The sequence below is a fragment of the Engraulis encrasicolus genome, chromosome 5, assembly GCF_034702125.1.
Source record: "Engraulis encrasicolus isolate BLACKSEA-1 chromosome 5, IST_EnEncr_1.0, whole genome shotgun sequence".
In the NCBI taxonomy this organism is placed as follows: domain Eukaryota; kingdom Metazoa; phylum Chordata; class Actinopteri; order Clupeiformes; family Engraulidae; genus Engraulis; species Engraulis encrasicolus.
The window spans coordinates 23,313,141-23,328,798 of record NC_085861.1 but is presented as its reverse complement, the minus strand read 5'-3'; the positions used below and the strand labels follow the sequence as shown (position 1 = coordinate 23,328,798).

General features: G+C 44.4%; 1 protein-coding gene across 1 annotated transcript in view; it reads left to right on the top strand.

The window, feature by feature from the left end:
* Positions 1 to 15,658, top strand: part of rims2a (regulating synaptic membrane exocytosis 2a) — a 263,740-nt gene that overhangs the window by 54,605 nt on the left and 193,477 nt on the right. The window contains exons 3-4 of the mRNA XM_063198956.1: positions 650 to 661; positions 15,007 to 15,252. Coding sequence (XP_063055026.1) covers positions 650 to 661; positions 15,007 to 15,252 — 258 coding nt within the window. The remainder of the gene's footprint in view (positions 1 to 649; positions 662 to 15,006; positions 15,253 to 15,658) is intronic.

Below are 15,658 nucleotides of genomic sequence, written 5' to 3'. Positions count from 1 at the left end.
ATTGTTGACACATGCAACTATTTATCTCGATCACCATGTAGAAAATCTTCGCTCAGCTTGTTTGGATCTGCTTTAGCTGAAGTAGCACTCTATGACCACTAGGAGGCGATATATACTCAGTGAAGCCGGAGTCATTATTCGCCTCTATACTAGTGTGGCTGTGCACTTCTGAAGCTCACACGCCAGCATCCTCTTATCTTAACCTTTCCATGTCTCTCCCTCCGTGCCACCGCCGGCGCTTTGAGCTCTGCTACTCTTAATAATGAGCTTTGCTGTTTTGTCTTTGCTTTAATGAAGTGTGTGTGTGTGTGTGTGTGTGTGTGTGTGTGCGTGTGCGCTGCGTCCGTGTGTGAGTGTGTGTGTGTGTGCGTGTGTGTGCGTGCGCGCGCGCGTTACTGTTACGTGTTTTTGAGAGTGTGTTCTTAACGTCTTAACTGCTAAATGTTGTTCTGTCACTTTTAATAATTTCTCCTTTTTTTCTCCTGTCTTTTGTTTTCACTCTCCCCCCTCCTCTGTTTATACTTTTTATTTCAATCTCTCTCTCCTCTATCTCTCACACTCTTTCCCCCCACTGTCCACTTCCATCTCTCTCTCTCTCTCTCTTGCTCTCTCTCGCTCTCTGCTGCATTCCTATTTGGAATTGCAACAGGAGGACAAAGTGGTTAGCATCTCTTTTTTCTACTAATGGATGTTTACAAACAACCAAATTCAAAACATGCTACTCAGTGTTCCCATGGAGTAACCCAGTAGGAAATGGGGATGTACAGTAAGGTGTAACTCAATAAGTGTAAAGCAGTGGTCTTGCTCCTCGTGGTTTTATTGTCAGGATGGAACAGTTTGTAACATTTTCACATGGCCAAAAAATTGGCTGAAGATGCCGTTTTATGTTGACTGAAAGAGACACTAATATGCAGCAGTGGATATATTTGTGTTGCAGTTGGACGTTATGAATCAGGTGTGTGTCAGACTTTGTTTTAAATCAGGGGTGTCGAACTTCGAGCTCTACAGCAGTGAATATAATTGTGTAGAAACATGAAGTAAATTGAACAATGGCGTTGGAGTTTAGAAATAGACAGCTGAAACAAATTATTGGATTGGGCCTTTTCCCCCATTTTTTTCAATATGGTTTTGCTGCTCATCTTTCTCAAAGACATATTTCACAAGTCCTTTGCCTCCAACAACAACTTACAGGTACATGCATATACAGTAGGCCTATATTGTACATTATGTAGATGGTACAGGCTACATTTTACCCTCCATATTCTAATCCAATAGGTATTTTCCAGTTTTTTTTTTCGGTTGCACGGCAAGATTGTGACTCATATCCAAACTCTCACAACAGTAGGGCAGTATTTGCAGCAAGTGAATAGGCATAGCGATAGGTGGTGTCATTTAGATTTGTAGGTCTGGATTTTCAGGTAAATAAAAACGAGATGGGAAATTTCAAATTTGCTAAGATCAATGTTTCATTTCGGTTGCCGAAGAGCCTCCTGCGCTTGTAAGCGGAGTAGCGGAGGAGTTAGCAAAGGAAAGAAAGCAGGCCATATCTCAAGCCAAGAGCAATGCATCTGCTGCTCTGCTGCGGTTATTCTGATTTAAGGTGTAGCCAAGTATATGATCATTTATCAGGGCCACATGGGTTACGCTTCATTGCCTTTGCACTTATAATTTCCTCAAGAACCGTTCCTGTAAACTTTGTGTGAGACTGTTATCTCATCCGGAAGCAGACTAAAACTAGTTAGAGAAAGTTCTGCAATGTATTGCCCTTTGCCTGTGTTCTCTTACCAGGCCCAGAAAATGGAGCTGATTAGGATTGGCTGGTTTAGTGAATGGCTTGAAACAGATACTATCTGGCAGGACTTTTGAACTCTGAATGAATACTGAATACGTTTCGAACCCTTGGTTTGTGGCCATTGACTTTAGGTGGCTGACGTAAGGATTTCTGGCTTGCCCACATGCAGACTTGTCTCAGCATTAAATGCACCATGGACGTTAGGTCGCATCTCATCAACAGCAACAATCCACTTTAATTACCTGGATTACTGATTTTGTGTGTGAGGGAAGGTCATACGATGTAAGGGTTTAGTTTCCTTTATTTGTTAGGGACAGATAGCCTACGTAACATGTAGGTTGAATGACAGCCATACAGCAAGCATCATAGCATTTATAGCAAAAAGCTAGGGGATACAAGGATAAGAGAATACGGCAGTGGTGTAGTCTAGGCCTACGTAGAACGTGGGTATACACAGTACACCCACTTCTAAATTTCAGGGATTTCAGTATACCCACTTAAAATTGATTGATCCATTGTTTTGAATATCACAAATATATACAGTATACCCACTTAAAAAAATGCTCAAATATAGGCCTACAGTATACCCATCATAAAAAAGTAAACTACACCACTGGAATACGGTACTAATTTGGCAGTTGGAATCATCTGAGCTTGCTAACATGGGCAACATAACTAGCCGTGAAGTGACATTCTGTCATTAGTGTCTAAATCCAGCAACTGAATAGGAACTTTTCAGCATGTTTGTGACGGTGCAGTTGCCCCCATCCATTTAGCACTGTCACTCTAGAGGACCTGTGTTCAAAGGAAGGCATGTCCTGCCCAGAGTCTGTGGCGGGTGCACCTTGCCTACCACTGGCAAGGCTGCACACTGCCATTGTGTGCCCGAGATAATAGCGCCGTGATCCGATTTCCTCGATACACACAGATGGCCACGGTGCCCTACGAGAGAGAGCACACCCGTCCACCGCAAGGTTCACCACAAGTTCTGGCCGTCACACACCTGACTGCTCCTCCACGGCCTGACTGACGTGCATGCAGGTGGGATGGCCGTCTGGACCCCATATGCAGCTCTCAAACCCTCCACACCCCCCCACTCCCGTCCCGCTTGTCTACACCTCTGCCTGCATTCCAGCTGCTCCTCGGAGGGGCATGAGTGGAGGGTGGGAGCGCTGGAGCCGAAAAACAGCCAGAGTTTCTTTTCTTCTGCTGTCTCACTGGCCAGTCAGCTTGGCCAGTGTTGTGCCTTGGCTTGGTCCTCTTGGCCCCTCTGACATATGCCTGGCCACTTGTGTCTGGTTGCGGAACTTGAAGACCTGGTGTGGGGGTCATGGATTAAGTTCCCAGAGTGTACTCAGTGACCAGATTCGTTTACAGGCCCAGGCAGGCACACGATGTCACTTGTAGCGGACTAGTTGTGTGTAATTGTGCCAGTGCCAAAGAGCTAAAGAACATCTGTAGCTGTCAACTCTTCAAATACGGTAGTTCACATCTCTATTCCATTAAAATACAGAAAACAACATAGCTGAAAAATGTTGTGAAGGAACTTCAAGATTCAAGATTGTTTATTCACGGTTCACGATTCACAATTTGTCTTGGACATTCACAAAACAGATAACACATAACAGCGTCAATAGGCTTAGAGTACTGGTTGGCTGAATTGTAGCTTACACCTCGCTAGTTCTTAACATAGGCTATGAAAACATCGAGTGAAAGCGTTGGCTTTGGTACAATAAAACAAGCCAAATCTGTATTCACACCGTTCACCGCAACCCTAAAACAGACGAATGCCCCGATCGTATTCCTGTCTGTAATGTCCGACACTAGGGCGTGTTAATATTGATGGCTTTTTTGGGAACAAGATCCACCTTGCCACAGCTGTTGGCGTTTGAGTGAAGAAAGGCAACGCTGACGGGAAAAGTACGGATTTCACCACTGCTGTCTCTTTCACTGACACATTAGCTAGGAAGGATGACTTCCTCGGATTTAGCCAAGACAGAGTGACACTTTCATTAAGCTACAGTACGGTTAAAACACGCATAGGCGCTATGTTCCTTATCCGGTCGCGTCCTTACTTGCGAATCTAGTGAAATAGGCCTACCTGACGAAAAACAACAAACGGAAATAAGACAAAACAAAATGAATGTCGTGAATATTGAAGTGCGCACTACTCGATTCTTTTGGAAAGTTGGATGCCATCCACTCGGGTGTTGTCATCGCGCATTCCCGCGCGAGACGTGTTAGCAAGTCTCGCGCTGTAATTTAACCTTCGTGCTGTTTTTGTCGTTGGGAAATGGGAAATCACAACTCTGCGTGGACATTTTATGTTTTCGAAGTGTAGTATGTAGAGTATGCACAATCATCTGTCTGCAATCAGATGACGAGGTCCCAGAGCACGCAGATCTTCAGCAGCTGGTCGAGGAGGGAGATTCAGTGGGTGCACGCGCCACAATGCCAGATGTGAACTGTCCATGGTTCTGAACTCATTGTCTTCGCGCCAACCGTTCCTCCCTTCGCCTAAAAAGTCTTCATTCACAAAGGAGGACTGTTTTCATCGTTGAATACGTGTTTAGCCCTATTTGTCAAGATGGGTAAGTGCTTTCCTACAGTTTTAAAACTTGAATATATCCCAATGAGGCGATATTTAACCAAGTTGGTGAATTCGGTGATAAGATTCAATATTTTAAATAGAAATAGAAGTGAGTGACACAATGCGATAAAACTAACCGAATGGCAACATTCAGAAACAATTAACAGCCTGCACAATAGGCTATTCCCATATCGGGGCTCTATATTTGAAACTCCGTCAATGGGCGTTGGAGTATTTTTGACACTTCTGCTTACAGTGTTTGTGGCGCATTCACTAAATGATATTACTGGAATATCCCACCATTTAAGCAAATTATTTTCATGAGCACGCTAATGGATTCTCATTCTACCTTGAAGAGAATAGCATGCATAAATATGCATGTCGCTAGTTGTGCTCCAAAATTAGAACATAATTAAATCCTAATGTTCCTCAAAGTTGGGGTCTGACATGTGAATGAATGATAGCTCTGGTACCTCACTAGTGTGACTGTACACATACACACATGGTATGCAGGACATGCATTTGGACTGCTATTGTAATGTGAACCAGCACAAATCTAGGAGCAGTTTGTAGCTCAACTTGATGGGTCGGCCATTTTGGCAATTCACTAGACAGAAGCACAACTGACCTTACCTGAGAGTGACCTCTAGGTTTAAGCATTATTTTCATCCATTGCCTAGATTTTTCACTGCATGCTTATGGCTGTAGTCCAGTTGCTGATTGACAGATTGATTGGGATGGGGCTGCTTGTTGCTTAGCGTTACAAGTCCTTAAAATATCGCATTCATCAGTTCATCACTTTCTTCAGAGACTTAAACTTTGATAAAATAACTACCAAAACTATCAAAAGTCATGTGCGATGTGATGGTCTTGCTGTGTTGGGCTAAATATTGTTTCATGCTTGATAGCATTTCGTTCTCAAGGGTAGCCATCTTGAATTCCTTGTTCAGGTAGTACCAGTGAGCAACACACTACCTGGTTGGCCTGCCTTTATCACAGCCCGGGAGCTGGAGCATGGCATTCTGGTTATTTGAAAGTAGTTACCTGAATGTGTTGAATTTGTTCCACATAATAGAGTTTAGTAATATCTGCCTTGGTAATCTTACACAATATATTCACGCTCATTTAGCTAACATGCAATTGCTTGAAGAGGGCGCAAGTAAAACTCTGCAAATGTGAACTGTGCAGGAGCTTTCTTGTCTTAAAGTTAAGTTAATTTAACAACCAGCTTATTTTGAGTGTGGAATGGATCAGGGTTTTACGTAGGTGAAAGTTTAGATTAGGGCAGTATTAGTACATAGGTCATTTTGGTGAAGCAGCCCATTTAGAACAGCACCCACCAGAGTTCCCAGATGTACAGCAACTGATGATTTCCAGCACAATTAATAGTCAAAAGTACTAAATTCCACCCAATTTAAAGGAAATTCTATTGATTTCTATTGCCACAAATATACAGAAAAACCTGCCCAATGCCATTTTTTTTAACAATTGCAGATCCTAAACAGTCCGATTGTTGCAGGAAACTACTCGCCCAGTTCAGTCCAGGTGAAGGCTGGCCCCGCAATGCGATACCCATGACAGTTCACTCACCGCTGCATGAATATTTCACCTTGACGCATCTTTTAATTTAGCCCGAGCTCTTTGTTTGGTATGGCTCTTTATAACAGGCTCCCCCCTCATCAGAGCTTACGACTCTCAACATGCCTGAATGAGTGGATGTTTCAGCGGCATACTGACAAACAATGCCCCCGATAAGCCAGCGGATAAACTCAGACCTTTGAAGGCCTATAACAGACAACAAGAGTTGGTTTCTTTGTTACATGGTCATTTAAAGGTGCACCGTGTAATATTTTTAACAGTTCATTTCCAGAATCGATGCTGCCCATTCACAAATGTTATTCTTTTAACTAATAGTTACCACCACCATGAAATTCTAAGTATTCAATATGGCTGAGAAAATTGCACTTTTCATACATGAAAAGAGGGATCTCCTCTATGGTCCGCCATTTTGAATTTCCAGAAATATAATTTTTTTGCTGCAAAACTTAGTGTGCTTTGGTCATACTGGTAAATATTGGTTTATTATTCAGACAATATGCACGGAAAGCTCAAATTTAGCAATAGGCAGCACAGTTTCAATGAGCTGCATAGTTGCAATACCTACTCTGGCCACTCTACCCCACCATCTTACAAGGCGCACCTTTAAACTTGCACAAGTAAAGTAGCATGAGACATGACTCATACTTTTCAATGATGAACATACACTGTGATACGTGGTATGTTAATATACTGTATGTGCAAATAAATCCTAAGCTTATATAAGTTACTCAACAAGATACTAATGAAATCCAGTCACATGTATTCACCCCTATATATTATAAGCAGAAAAGACTGTAAAGGCTTGTACATGCATAAAGGGCAAATCACATGTCATGTGTCATTTTGACACAAAAAATCAGAAGTCCTGAGTGTGGTTCACATTGACAGTGTGGTTCATATTTTTTTATTAATGCTACTTCTGGTCAACATACATTACATCAAAAGTGGAGAAGATGCGCTCACACTATCGCCTAAATAGGCTATTTTAACAGTTCTTAACTGGGTACACCTACCACCTATGGGTGCAAACGCCATTACACACTGAAGAAGGGCTCTGCCCGAAACATTCGTGGGCGAATAAACAAAGAAAAAATCTGAAGAGTGCTGTCCTTCGCTTCATTCCACATACAGTACATGCAATTTACAATCATAGTAATATCGTTCTTGTAGGTCTCATTCTTGGCCTCCAGCAGCGAGCGATGTTGCAGTTGTTATATTCTGGCAGTATGGACTTTGTTCTTCTTTTCTCTGTACAGTATTTCCTTTTGTTGTTGTTATCCGGCTGCTCTACGGGAGCATCAGAGAGCTCTGTCAAAGGGGGCTGTATGCTCCCTACTCCTCTTCATCTGAGTGGCCCTCTATGTTGTACTTGTAGTGGCTTAGATGTTGCTCTTAGTGACAGCATTTACCCTCCCGGCTGCTTTGACAACCTTGTCACAACACTGCAGTGGTGGTTTCTGACCACAAGAGGAAACACTGAGCGGGAGGACCGTGTGTGTGTGTGTGTGTGTGTGTGTGTGTGTGTGTGTGTGTGTGTGTGTGTGTGTGTGTGTGTGTGTGCGTGCGTGTGTGTGTGTGTGCGTGCGTGCGTGCGTGCGCTTTTGTCCATGCATGTGTTTTGTGTGTGTGTGTGTGTGTGTGTGTGTTTGTTTGTTTTCCTTCCTCAGAAAAGTGCAAAAGGCTCTGATAAAAACATTTATATATTCAGTAACCACCCAGTTGTCAAGTAGGGCATAATACTACTTACCATAACAGTTGTTCTGTTTGCTTTTTGTCAAAGATATCTAACACCAGTTATATGTAATGGCACTTGACAAATATGAACAACAATAATAACTAATTCATGGAAAAATCTTTTGCTGGTGTAAGATATTACAATTAACCTGACCTAAACCTAACTTGAACACTAACCTAATAGGTTTTGTTTTTTAGATGACTGACAATGTCACCATATATTTGCAGCAGGGATGGAAAGGTATGGAGAAATTCAAATTGAAAAAAACCCCCAAATAAAATGTAAATAAATGTGCAAAAAATACACATACTGTAGAAAGAAAAGAGAAAGAAAGAAAGAAAGAAAGAAAGAAAGAAAGAAAGAAAGAAAGAAAGAAAGAAAGAAAGAAAGAAAGAAAGAAAATATAAACTTATCAGTAAAAGTGGTGTAGCCTCTTTATGCAGACGGGCCTGCCGACAGGCCCATTCCTGAAAAGACTCAACTACATCATAACAACATTACTGTGACATTACTGAGATTAAGTCTTCACTACAATTTTGCTGACTTTAGTAAGGTTATAACAGACTCGCGCAGAGGACCAGATGTTTGCCTGTCTGTTCTGATACTGGGGCTACAGTACAACTGGAGGTGGAGGCAGGGACGGAGCTATAGGGAGGGCGAGCAGGGCACTTGCCCCTGGGCCCAGGGCCCTCCCGTGTTGGTGGTGGGGGCCCTATTGTGAGCTTGGCAAGCTGTATAGGGGGTCCTATAAGTGTCTTGCCCTGGGGCCCTGTGTGCAATTGTTCCGCCACTGGGTGGAGGTATAACTATCAAGGTACAGCTGAAGCAGTAATGCCCCATAAGCAGAGCATGTTTCCTGGGGAGCTAGTGTGTAGCCTCTGGGGGTGGGGGTGGGGGGTGTCTCCCCCAGGTCCTCTTGGCAAATAGAAGAGAGTCTATTTTCGGCTGCTCAGGTTCAATGACTATGAAATGTGCAAATGCAGGGAGTGATGTCCCTGCCTGTGGAATGGGGGAGGGGGGCAGGAGTGTGTGTGTGTGTGTGTGTGTGTGTGTGTGTGTGTGTGTGTGTGTGTGTGTGTGTGTGTGTGTGTGTGTGTGTGTGTGTGTGTGTGTGTGTGTGTGTGTGTTTGCGTGTGCGCGTGTGTGTATACGTGTGTTGTAGAGGGAGATTGTGCTTCTCTCCGGCTCTACCTCCTCCCCCAACACCTCCTAGAGTGTCACTCAGGCGTGAAGAGGGAAGCTGCAGAGAGAGAGAGAGAGAGAGAGAGAGAGAGAGAGAGAGAGAGAGAGAGAGAGAGAGAGAGAGAGAGAGAGAGAGAGAGAAAGAGAGAGAGAATGGATAAGAAGGAGGGGGGTGGTTGGGTAGGGTGTGTTTGTGTTGGGGGGGGGGGGGGGGTTTCCACTGATCTATACAGTAGGCAAGTCAGATGTAGCTGCCCAGGGGGAGAGGAAAGCTGTGCGTGCCCCTGACCATGTTGGAGAGCACATCATAGGGAGGGTGCATAGCCTCCCCAACCCCTCTCACCGGCCACATGCACAGGCCTTCAGTCGCGGGCACTACAGTATTCTAGTGTCTGCTGCCTCTTCTCCTCTTCCACCACACAGTATGTTTCTCTCCAGGAATAATTAGAAATTTCCCCCTGCCCAAACGTGACGTGTCTTTTTCTCGATTGGTGTATGTGCCAACTAGTCCAATTCACGTGACGGCAGAGTATATGATTTAGTGTAGTTTTTTTTGCAGAAACCGTACATGAATGCACTCAAGGGAGTGCACAGAATAGGAAGAAACAAACCTTCCTAAAGAAATACTGATGGCAAAAGTTTGCGGCAACATGGCTTTGCTGACGGTTAGTAAATAGGGAGAGGCCTAGGTGTAGGCGAATGCATCAACATGAGACACCACGGGGTACCCCTCAGCGTCAAATATTGCCAAGTGGTTAAATGGTGTCCAACATTGATGCCAAGGGTGGGAGACTAAGTTGCTGAAGGCACCATACCCTGACCTCTGTTCATGGAAGAAGGTGTTTAATGGGGGGCAGTGCCTGTTCCTCGACTTGGCCTTGCTGTTAATTGCACTTGTGCGAGAGCGCTTAAAAAGTAGGTCACATTTGTTCATGTAAGTTTACACAAGCAGGCAGCACCTCTATATGTGTTAAAAGAACAAGGCTGTGTCAAGGAGGGGAATGTTACATCCTCGTTAGTCGAAGGAAGGAGTTTGTGTGTGCGCGTGTGTGTGTGTGTGAGTGTGTGTGTGTGTGAGAGAGAGAGAGAGAGAGAGAGAGAGAGAGAGAGAGAGAGAGAGAGAGAGAGAGAAGAGAGAAAGCTATTACACAAAACAGGGTGTAGCCATACAAGAGGAGGAGGCATTGCGCTCTGCGCCACTTAGCGAGACAAAAACACATTCCTGTGTAGCACAAGGACCGTTGAAGGGGTAGAGTTTCAATATCCCATTGTTGTGGTCGGTTCCCGTGAGTGGCAAGGATCCCTTTTCGGCAGTCGTGGCTTCATCGCTCCCCCTCACAGGCCGTTTCTCAAAGTGAAGAGGGATGCCCTTGCTAGTGTGAGTAATGAAACAAAGAAAGTTGGTGTCTGCGCCTTAACTTAGGATCGCTTGTTGCTTGGTGCGACTGCTCATCAAGAATAGTGATACTAGGACAGTCAAAAAGATGAGGTGTACACAAGACTTGCAGGTTCAAAAAGTGTATTGTGGCCGACAAATTAAAAAAAGAAGTCAACAGAAAATATCTGGAGCTACAAACGTTTCGGACCTAGTCCATTATCAATGTCTCCAGTAGCTTTGTAGTTTGTAGCTCCAGATATTTTCCGTTGGCTTTTTTTGTTAATTTGTCGGCCACAATACACTTTTTGAACCTGCAAGTCTTGTGTGCGCCTCATCTTTTTGACTGTCCTAGTGTGAGTAATGCCCATTTTTCACGTCATCGCGACTGGCCAAGAGCTGTTCCAAAGAGAAGTACAGTACGCCTCAAAATTCTACCAAGTGCCACACTCCCGATCCGTAGAATTTTCCATTACAAAATACCCAGAATCCTTCATGTCTCCACACTCAGGCTAGGCTATTTATTATGGGTGCGGGAAAGCCATGCATGTTTCAAACACAATATGTATGGTACAGTATGTTGTTGTTAGCTTAAAATAACTCAATTCAACTTGGTCATTGTTTGTAGTCATTACGTTTGTATTGCTTTTTAGAGCTTTTGACTACAGGCAATTTGTGTACTCTGTGTTATAAATTGACTTCAGCATTTTCGTTGTTTACTTGTTGTTTACAACTTGCATCACAGCTATAACGTTCGCTTCCACACTTTCAAGCCTGTGCCATTCTTGATCCTTTGAAATGCTTGTGAGGTTTTGAGCCTCGTCTTGCGAGGGTGCGACGTCAAGGCTGTGCCACTCCAAGGGGCGCCCACTTCACTTTGACAAGCTGTGCCAGTCTTTATCCAGTGCACCGCGGTTGCCACGCCTTGGCTACTGCCACGCCTTGGCTACTGCCATCATCATCCTCTTTGGCAACGAGCACCACAGGGGCCGGGCCGACTCTCATCTCTCTCTCTTTCTCTCTCTCTCTCTCTCTCTCTCTCTCTCTCTCTCTCTCTCTCTCTCTCTCTCTCTCTCTCTCTCTCTCTCTCTCTCTCTCTCTCTCTCTCTCTCATCTCATCTCATCTCTCATCTCCCTCCTCTCTCTCTCATCTCTCTCTCTCTCTCTCTCTCTCTCATCTCATCTCTCCTCTCTCATCTCATCTCTCGCGTGCCTCCGCAGGCTGGCTCACAGTAAACCTGGCCCAGCACGCCCCTGTGTGCGTCAGAGAGGCCTCATGTCAGACAGCGAGACAGACAAGCAAGCCAGAAGGCAGCGAGGCAGACACTCCCACAAGCCTAAATCACATGCAGCAGATGTATTTTATACAAGAGCAACTGAAGGGAGGAGATAAACATGGTAGCACCAAGGCCAAGCGGATGGCACCACACAAACACCATCCTCCTCTTCCTCTTAATCAGAGATTCTTTAAGTATATAGAGATATGCCAATGTAATAGGTTGCTATGGGCACCTAACATGACCAGGTTCCGGCCTGCCTAAAGGGGCGTGTCATAATGCTCCTAGCATGGAATAGAACAGTCCTTAGGTCTGCCTAGGTCTGCCTAAAGGGGTATCCCCCCCCCCTCCCCATTACAATAATAGAACCGGGAAACAATGGGCCAATGGAACCTCTCTCTTATCTACTCTCTGTCTTAATCTTCCTCCTCCTCGAGTCCATATGGGAAGAGCTTGACCATGCGTTGACCTACTCCTCCCACCCCAAACCAGGCTATACTGTACATATCCTTTGCTCTCCACCCCATGCCTCCCGGCTCAACTTAGCTGGAGTCTCTCTTGCATTCGTGGCCAGACTGCATCTTCAGGCTGGGCCATGCCCAAAGATTCTGAATCGCTCTGCTGTACTACAGTAGAATCTGCACAGAAAGAATAAGCAATTTAACACTTGGAGAGTTGATTTAACATCTTTCCCAGTGTGTTTGATCCCAGGGTACACTCTCAGTGTTGAATTAACTCTGCATTATTTTTTTTAACTGTGTATGGCTATGCCATGCCATGCCGGGCCTGAACCGGGCCTGAGCTGCACCCGCCTGACTCTGCCGCACCACACCAGGCTGGTGTAGGCCGGGCCGCGTGCCAAGCAGGATCCAGGGCCAGACTGTATGGCCGTATGCTCGGCCTGCAGATGGGATGGGATGGGAAGCCGCTCCGCTCCGCTCACTGCTGTGTGGGAGCAGGTGGCCGAGGGGGCCCGCCCCTGTGTTACGCAGAGGGCCAGCCAGCGGGGCGTCCTCACGTCACACACACATGCACACGCACATGCACAAACACGCGCGCACACGCTCACGCACACACACACACACACACACACACACACACACACACACACACACACACACACACACACACACACACACACACACACACACACACACACACACACACAGATCATCTTCACTGAGGTGAGGTGCTGACAAGGGCAGCAGCAGTGTTAGTCAATGGAAGCAGCACAGATAAGCAACTTTGTGTTGAAATACACTTACCATGCGCATTTATAATGCTCATACGTATATACGGTACTAGGGCTGCGCAATATGATGATACATATCGTTATCGTGATACAAAAGTGTATATCGTGACCTTTCTCCTATATCGTTTATATCGTGAGAGTAATTTCATCAATTTTATACAATTTAATATAATTTAATTACATTTCATGTTGTCACAATACGCACTATAAGTTCATGTAACTGCAAAAATAAGAGTAAAAAGATCCAGTTTAAAGAAAGGGTGTTTTGCAACATGAAAAAATAAAGAGCAAATAAAGAGAATAACTGAAAACGTATGTAATTGTGCTATATCATGATATATATCGTTATCGTGATATAAAGTAATCCATATCGTGATATAGTTTTTTTTCCCATATCGCCCAGCTCTATACGGTACACATATGATCATCAATAAAAAGACCTGTTAGCAATTGTCTTTTTTGTCATAACCACAAGCACTTTGCATATAGTTCATGGATTTCTTATGTTTATGGGATGTATGGTATAGGTAGGCTTTAGGTGTCCTAAAATAGGCTACGTTAGGAGTTTATGCATTAGGGCACAATATATATTACAGTATGTTCAAACTAAGCATATGAAACCATAACAGAGGAAATTTGAGTGTTACGTACTATAAAAAAATCTCTTGAGGCAAATTTGAGTGTTACATACTATAAAAAAACTCTTGATGATTTTTTTTTTATTATTGTTTTATGGACTTTATGGACTGTATGGCTGGAGTATGAATAGAAGTACCATTATATAATTATATGCCATTGTGAATGATAAGAGACCCGTGATTCTACATAATGAGATGTGATACATTACTCTGGTACCATCATACAATATGATCTGCTTAAGTAGCATAGGATGGTGATCTATAAAAGTGATAAATGGGAAGAGAGGAGAAGACCTAGAAGTCATTTCTTAGTGGGTTACTCAAGGCTCTTGTGGAATACACAACCACGCCCTCCCTAAAGTCATCCTCATGCTTTATATATATATATATGCAGTGACTCATTCTTTAGGGCTTCCTCTCACTTAAGTGTTACTACGCCAAAACGCCATTATGTTCCTCTGTCATATCAGTGACTACTATGTGTATTTGTATTTTGTGTGTGGGGTGTCACTTTTTCCCTTTACCTGTGCGACTCCCCGTGACCCTCCAAATTTTTCCAGTTTTCTTGGATTAGCGTAAATCGTGGTGCTCTATACAAATACATATGGTCATCATTGAGTGTGGTTACATGCACAGACTATTCCGTTTTCAAATGGAATATTGTCAGTATTCGGTTTAACCCCTTAAGACGCGGCTTTATACATTTGTTGTTACCAGTATGGTAATGACCAAGTCGTGGTGCATTACTAAAGAGCCTGTGCTGTGTCATAGTATTGTAGTGCTATGGTAGGTACATTTCAATGACTATTACAGCGTGCCACTGGAGGTACGGCGCGCATTAAGGGGCTACGACATGTTCCAGAATGTTACTTTTGTCTGGAACGGCGCTCGGCAACTGGAATGTTCCTGAAACACAGTCACAAAGATTTTCTTAGTTCTAACGACTCTGACGGCCACGTTCAGAATGAATGAAAAGACTTTACGTGACTCTGGAGCAAACCTGCCACCATTCCATTTAAAATCGGCAATATGCCTGGCATGTAACTGCACTCAGTTTAGCATATCTCCTGACAAGTGACAAGTCATTTGGTCATATGCAGCAAGAAAAGCGTGAGTATGTTAGTGACAGGGGAGATGCTACTCTGTTTGAAATGACGAAGCGTTTGAGTGCGCCATGAGTGCGCGCTAAGCTCAGGAGGCCACTCCTGTGCGCACTGAAACGCTCATCAGTGTGTAGCGTTGTTCTTTGAATCGTGTCACCATCATGGTCATCATCAAATCATTCTCGCCCACTCACCCCATTACCCTCTTTTTTTCTAGTTTTACCGGGGCACCGCTAGTAACATTTGAAGCCTATATACGTATATAGAAAAAGTAATTATATTTCAACTATAGACTCCTTAACACATAATTTAACGAGAATGTCAATAGTTACTCCAAGGCCTTTAGAATCCTCTCAACACTCCTTCATGTCTGGCTGTGCCCCCGGTCAGTTCACCCCCCCTTACTTCCAATTCGCTGACCTAACCTGTCAACCATTGTACCATTATTTCCTGCCCAAAACAGGTGATGTGGGTATGCAACCTGTGCCGAAAACAACAAGAAATCCTCACCAAGTCCGGGGCCTGGTTCTACGGCGGCTCGGGGGCCACGCTGCCAGCGGGGGTGGGCGGCGGTTTTGAAGGGGGCCCTGGGGGTCTGGCTCGGCGTCGCCACGAGGAGGCTCCGCAGGAGAAGAAAGCTAAGCTCCAGGAGGCCCCGCTGCTCTACCAGGGGGCCCGGGGCCTACCCAGACAGCAGTCCCTAGGAGAAGTGCCCAGCGACAGGTCAGTCTAGTGGCCTTCTTTATTATCTTTATGTGTCAGACGGATGTTTGTGTGTGCAAGATGCATGCATGTGCAGTTGTGTGTGCTAATGTGTGCAGAAGTGTGTGTGTGTTTGTGTGTGTGTGTGTGTGTGTGTGTGTGTGTGTGTGTGTGTGTGTGTGTGTGTGTGTGTGTGTTTGTGTTTGTGTTTGTGTGTGTGTGCTTGTTAATGTGTGCATAAGTGTTTGCGTGTGTGTGTGTATGTTTGTGTATTTCCGTATATGGCTGTTTCTGAATAAGCTTGTGTGTGTACAGTATACCTTTGTGTGTCACTATCATGTTAGGTAAAGCTGATGTTTTGATGCTGCTGTTTTGAGTGTGTTGTTGCTGCCAAAGATGCTACCCTTTTGGCT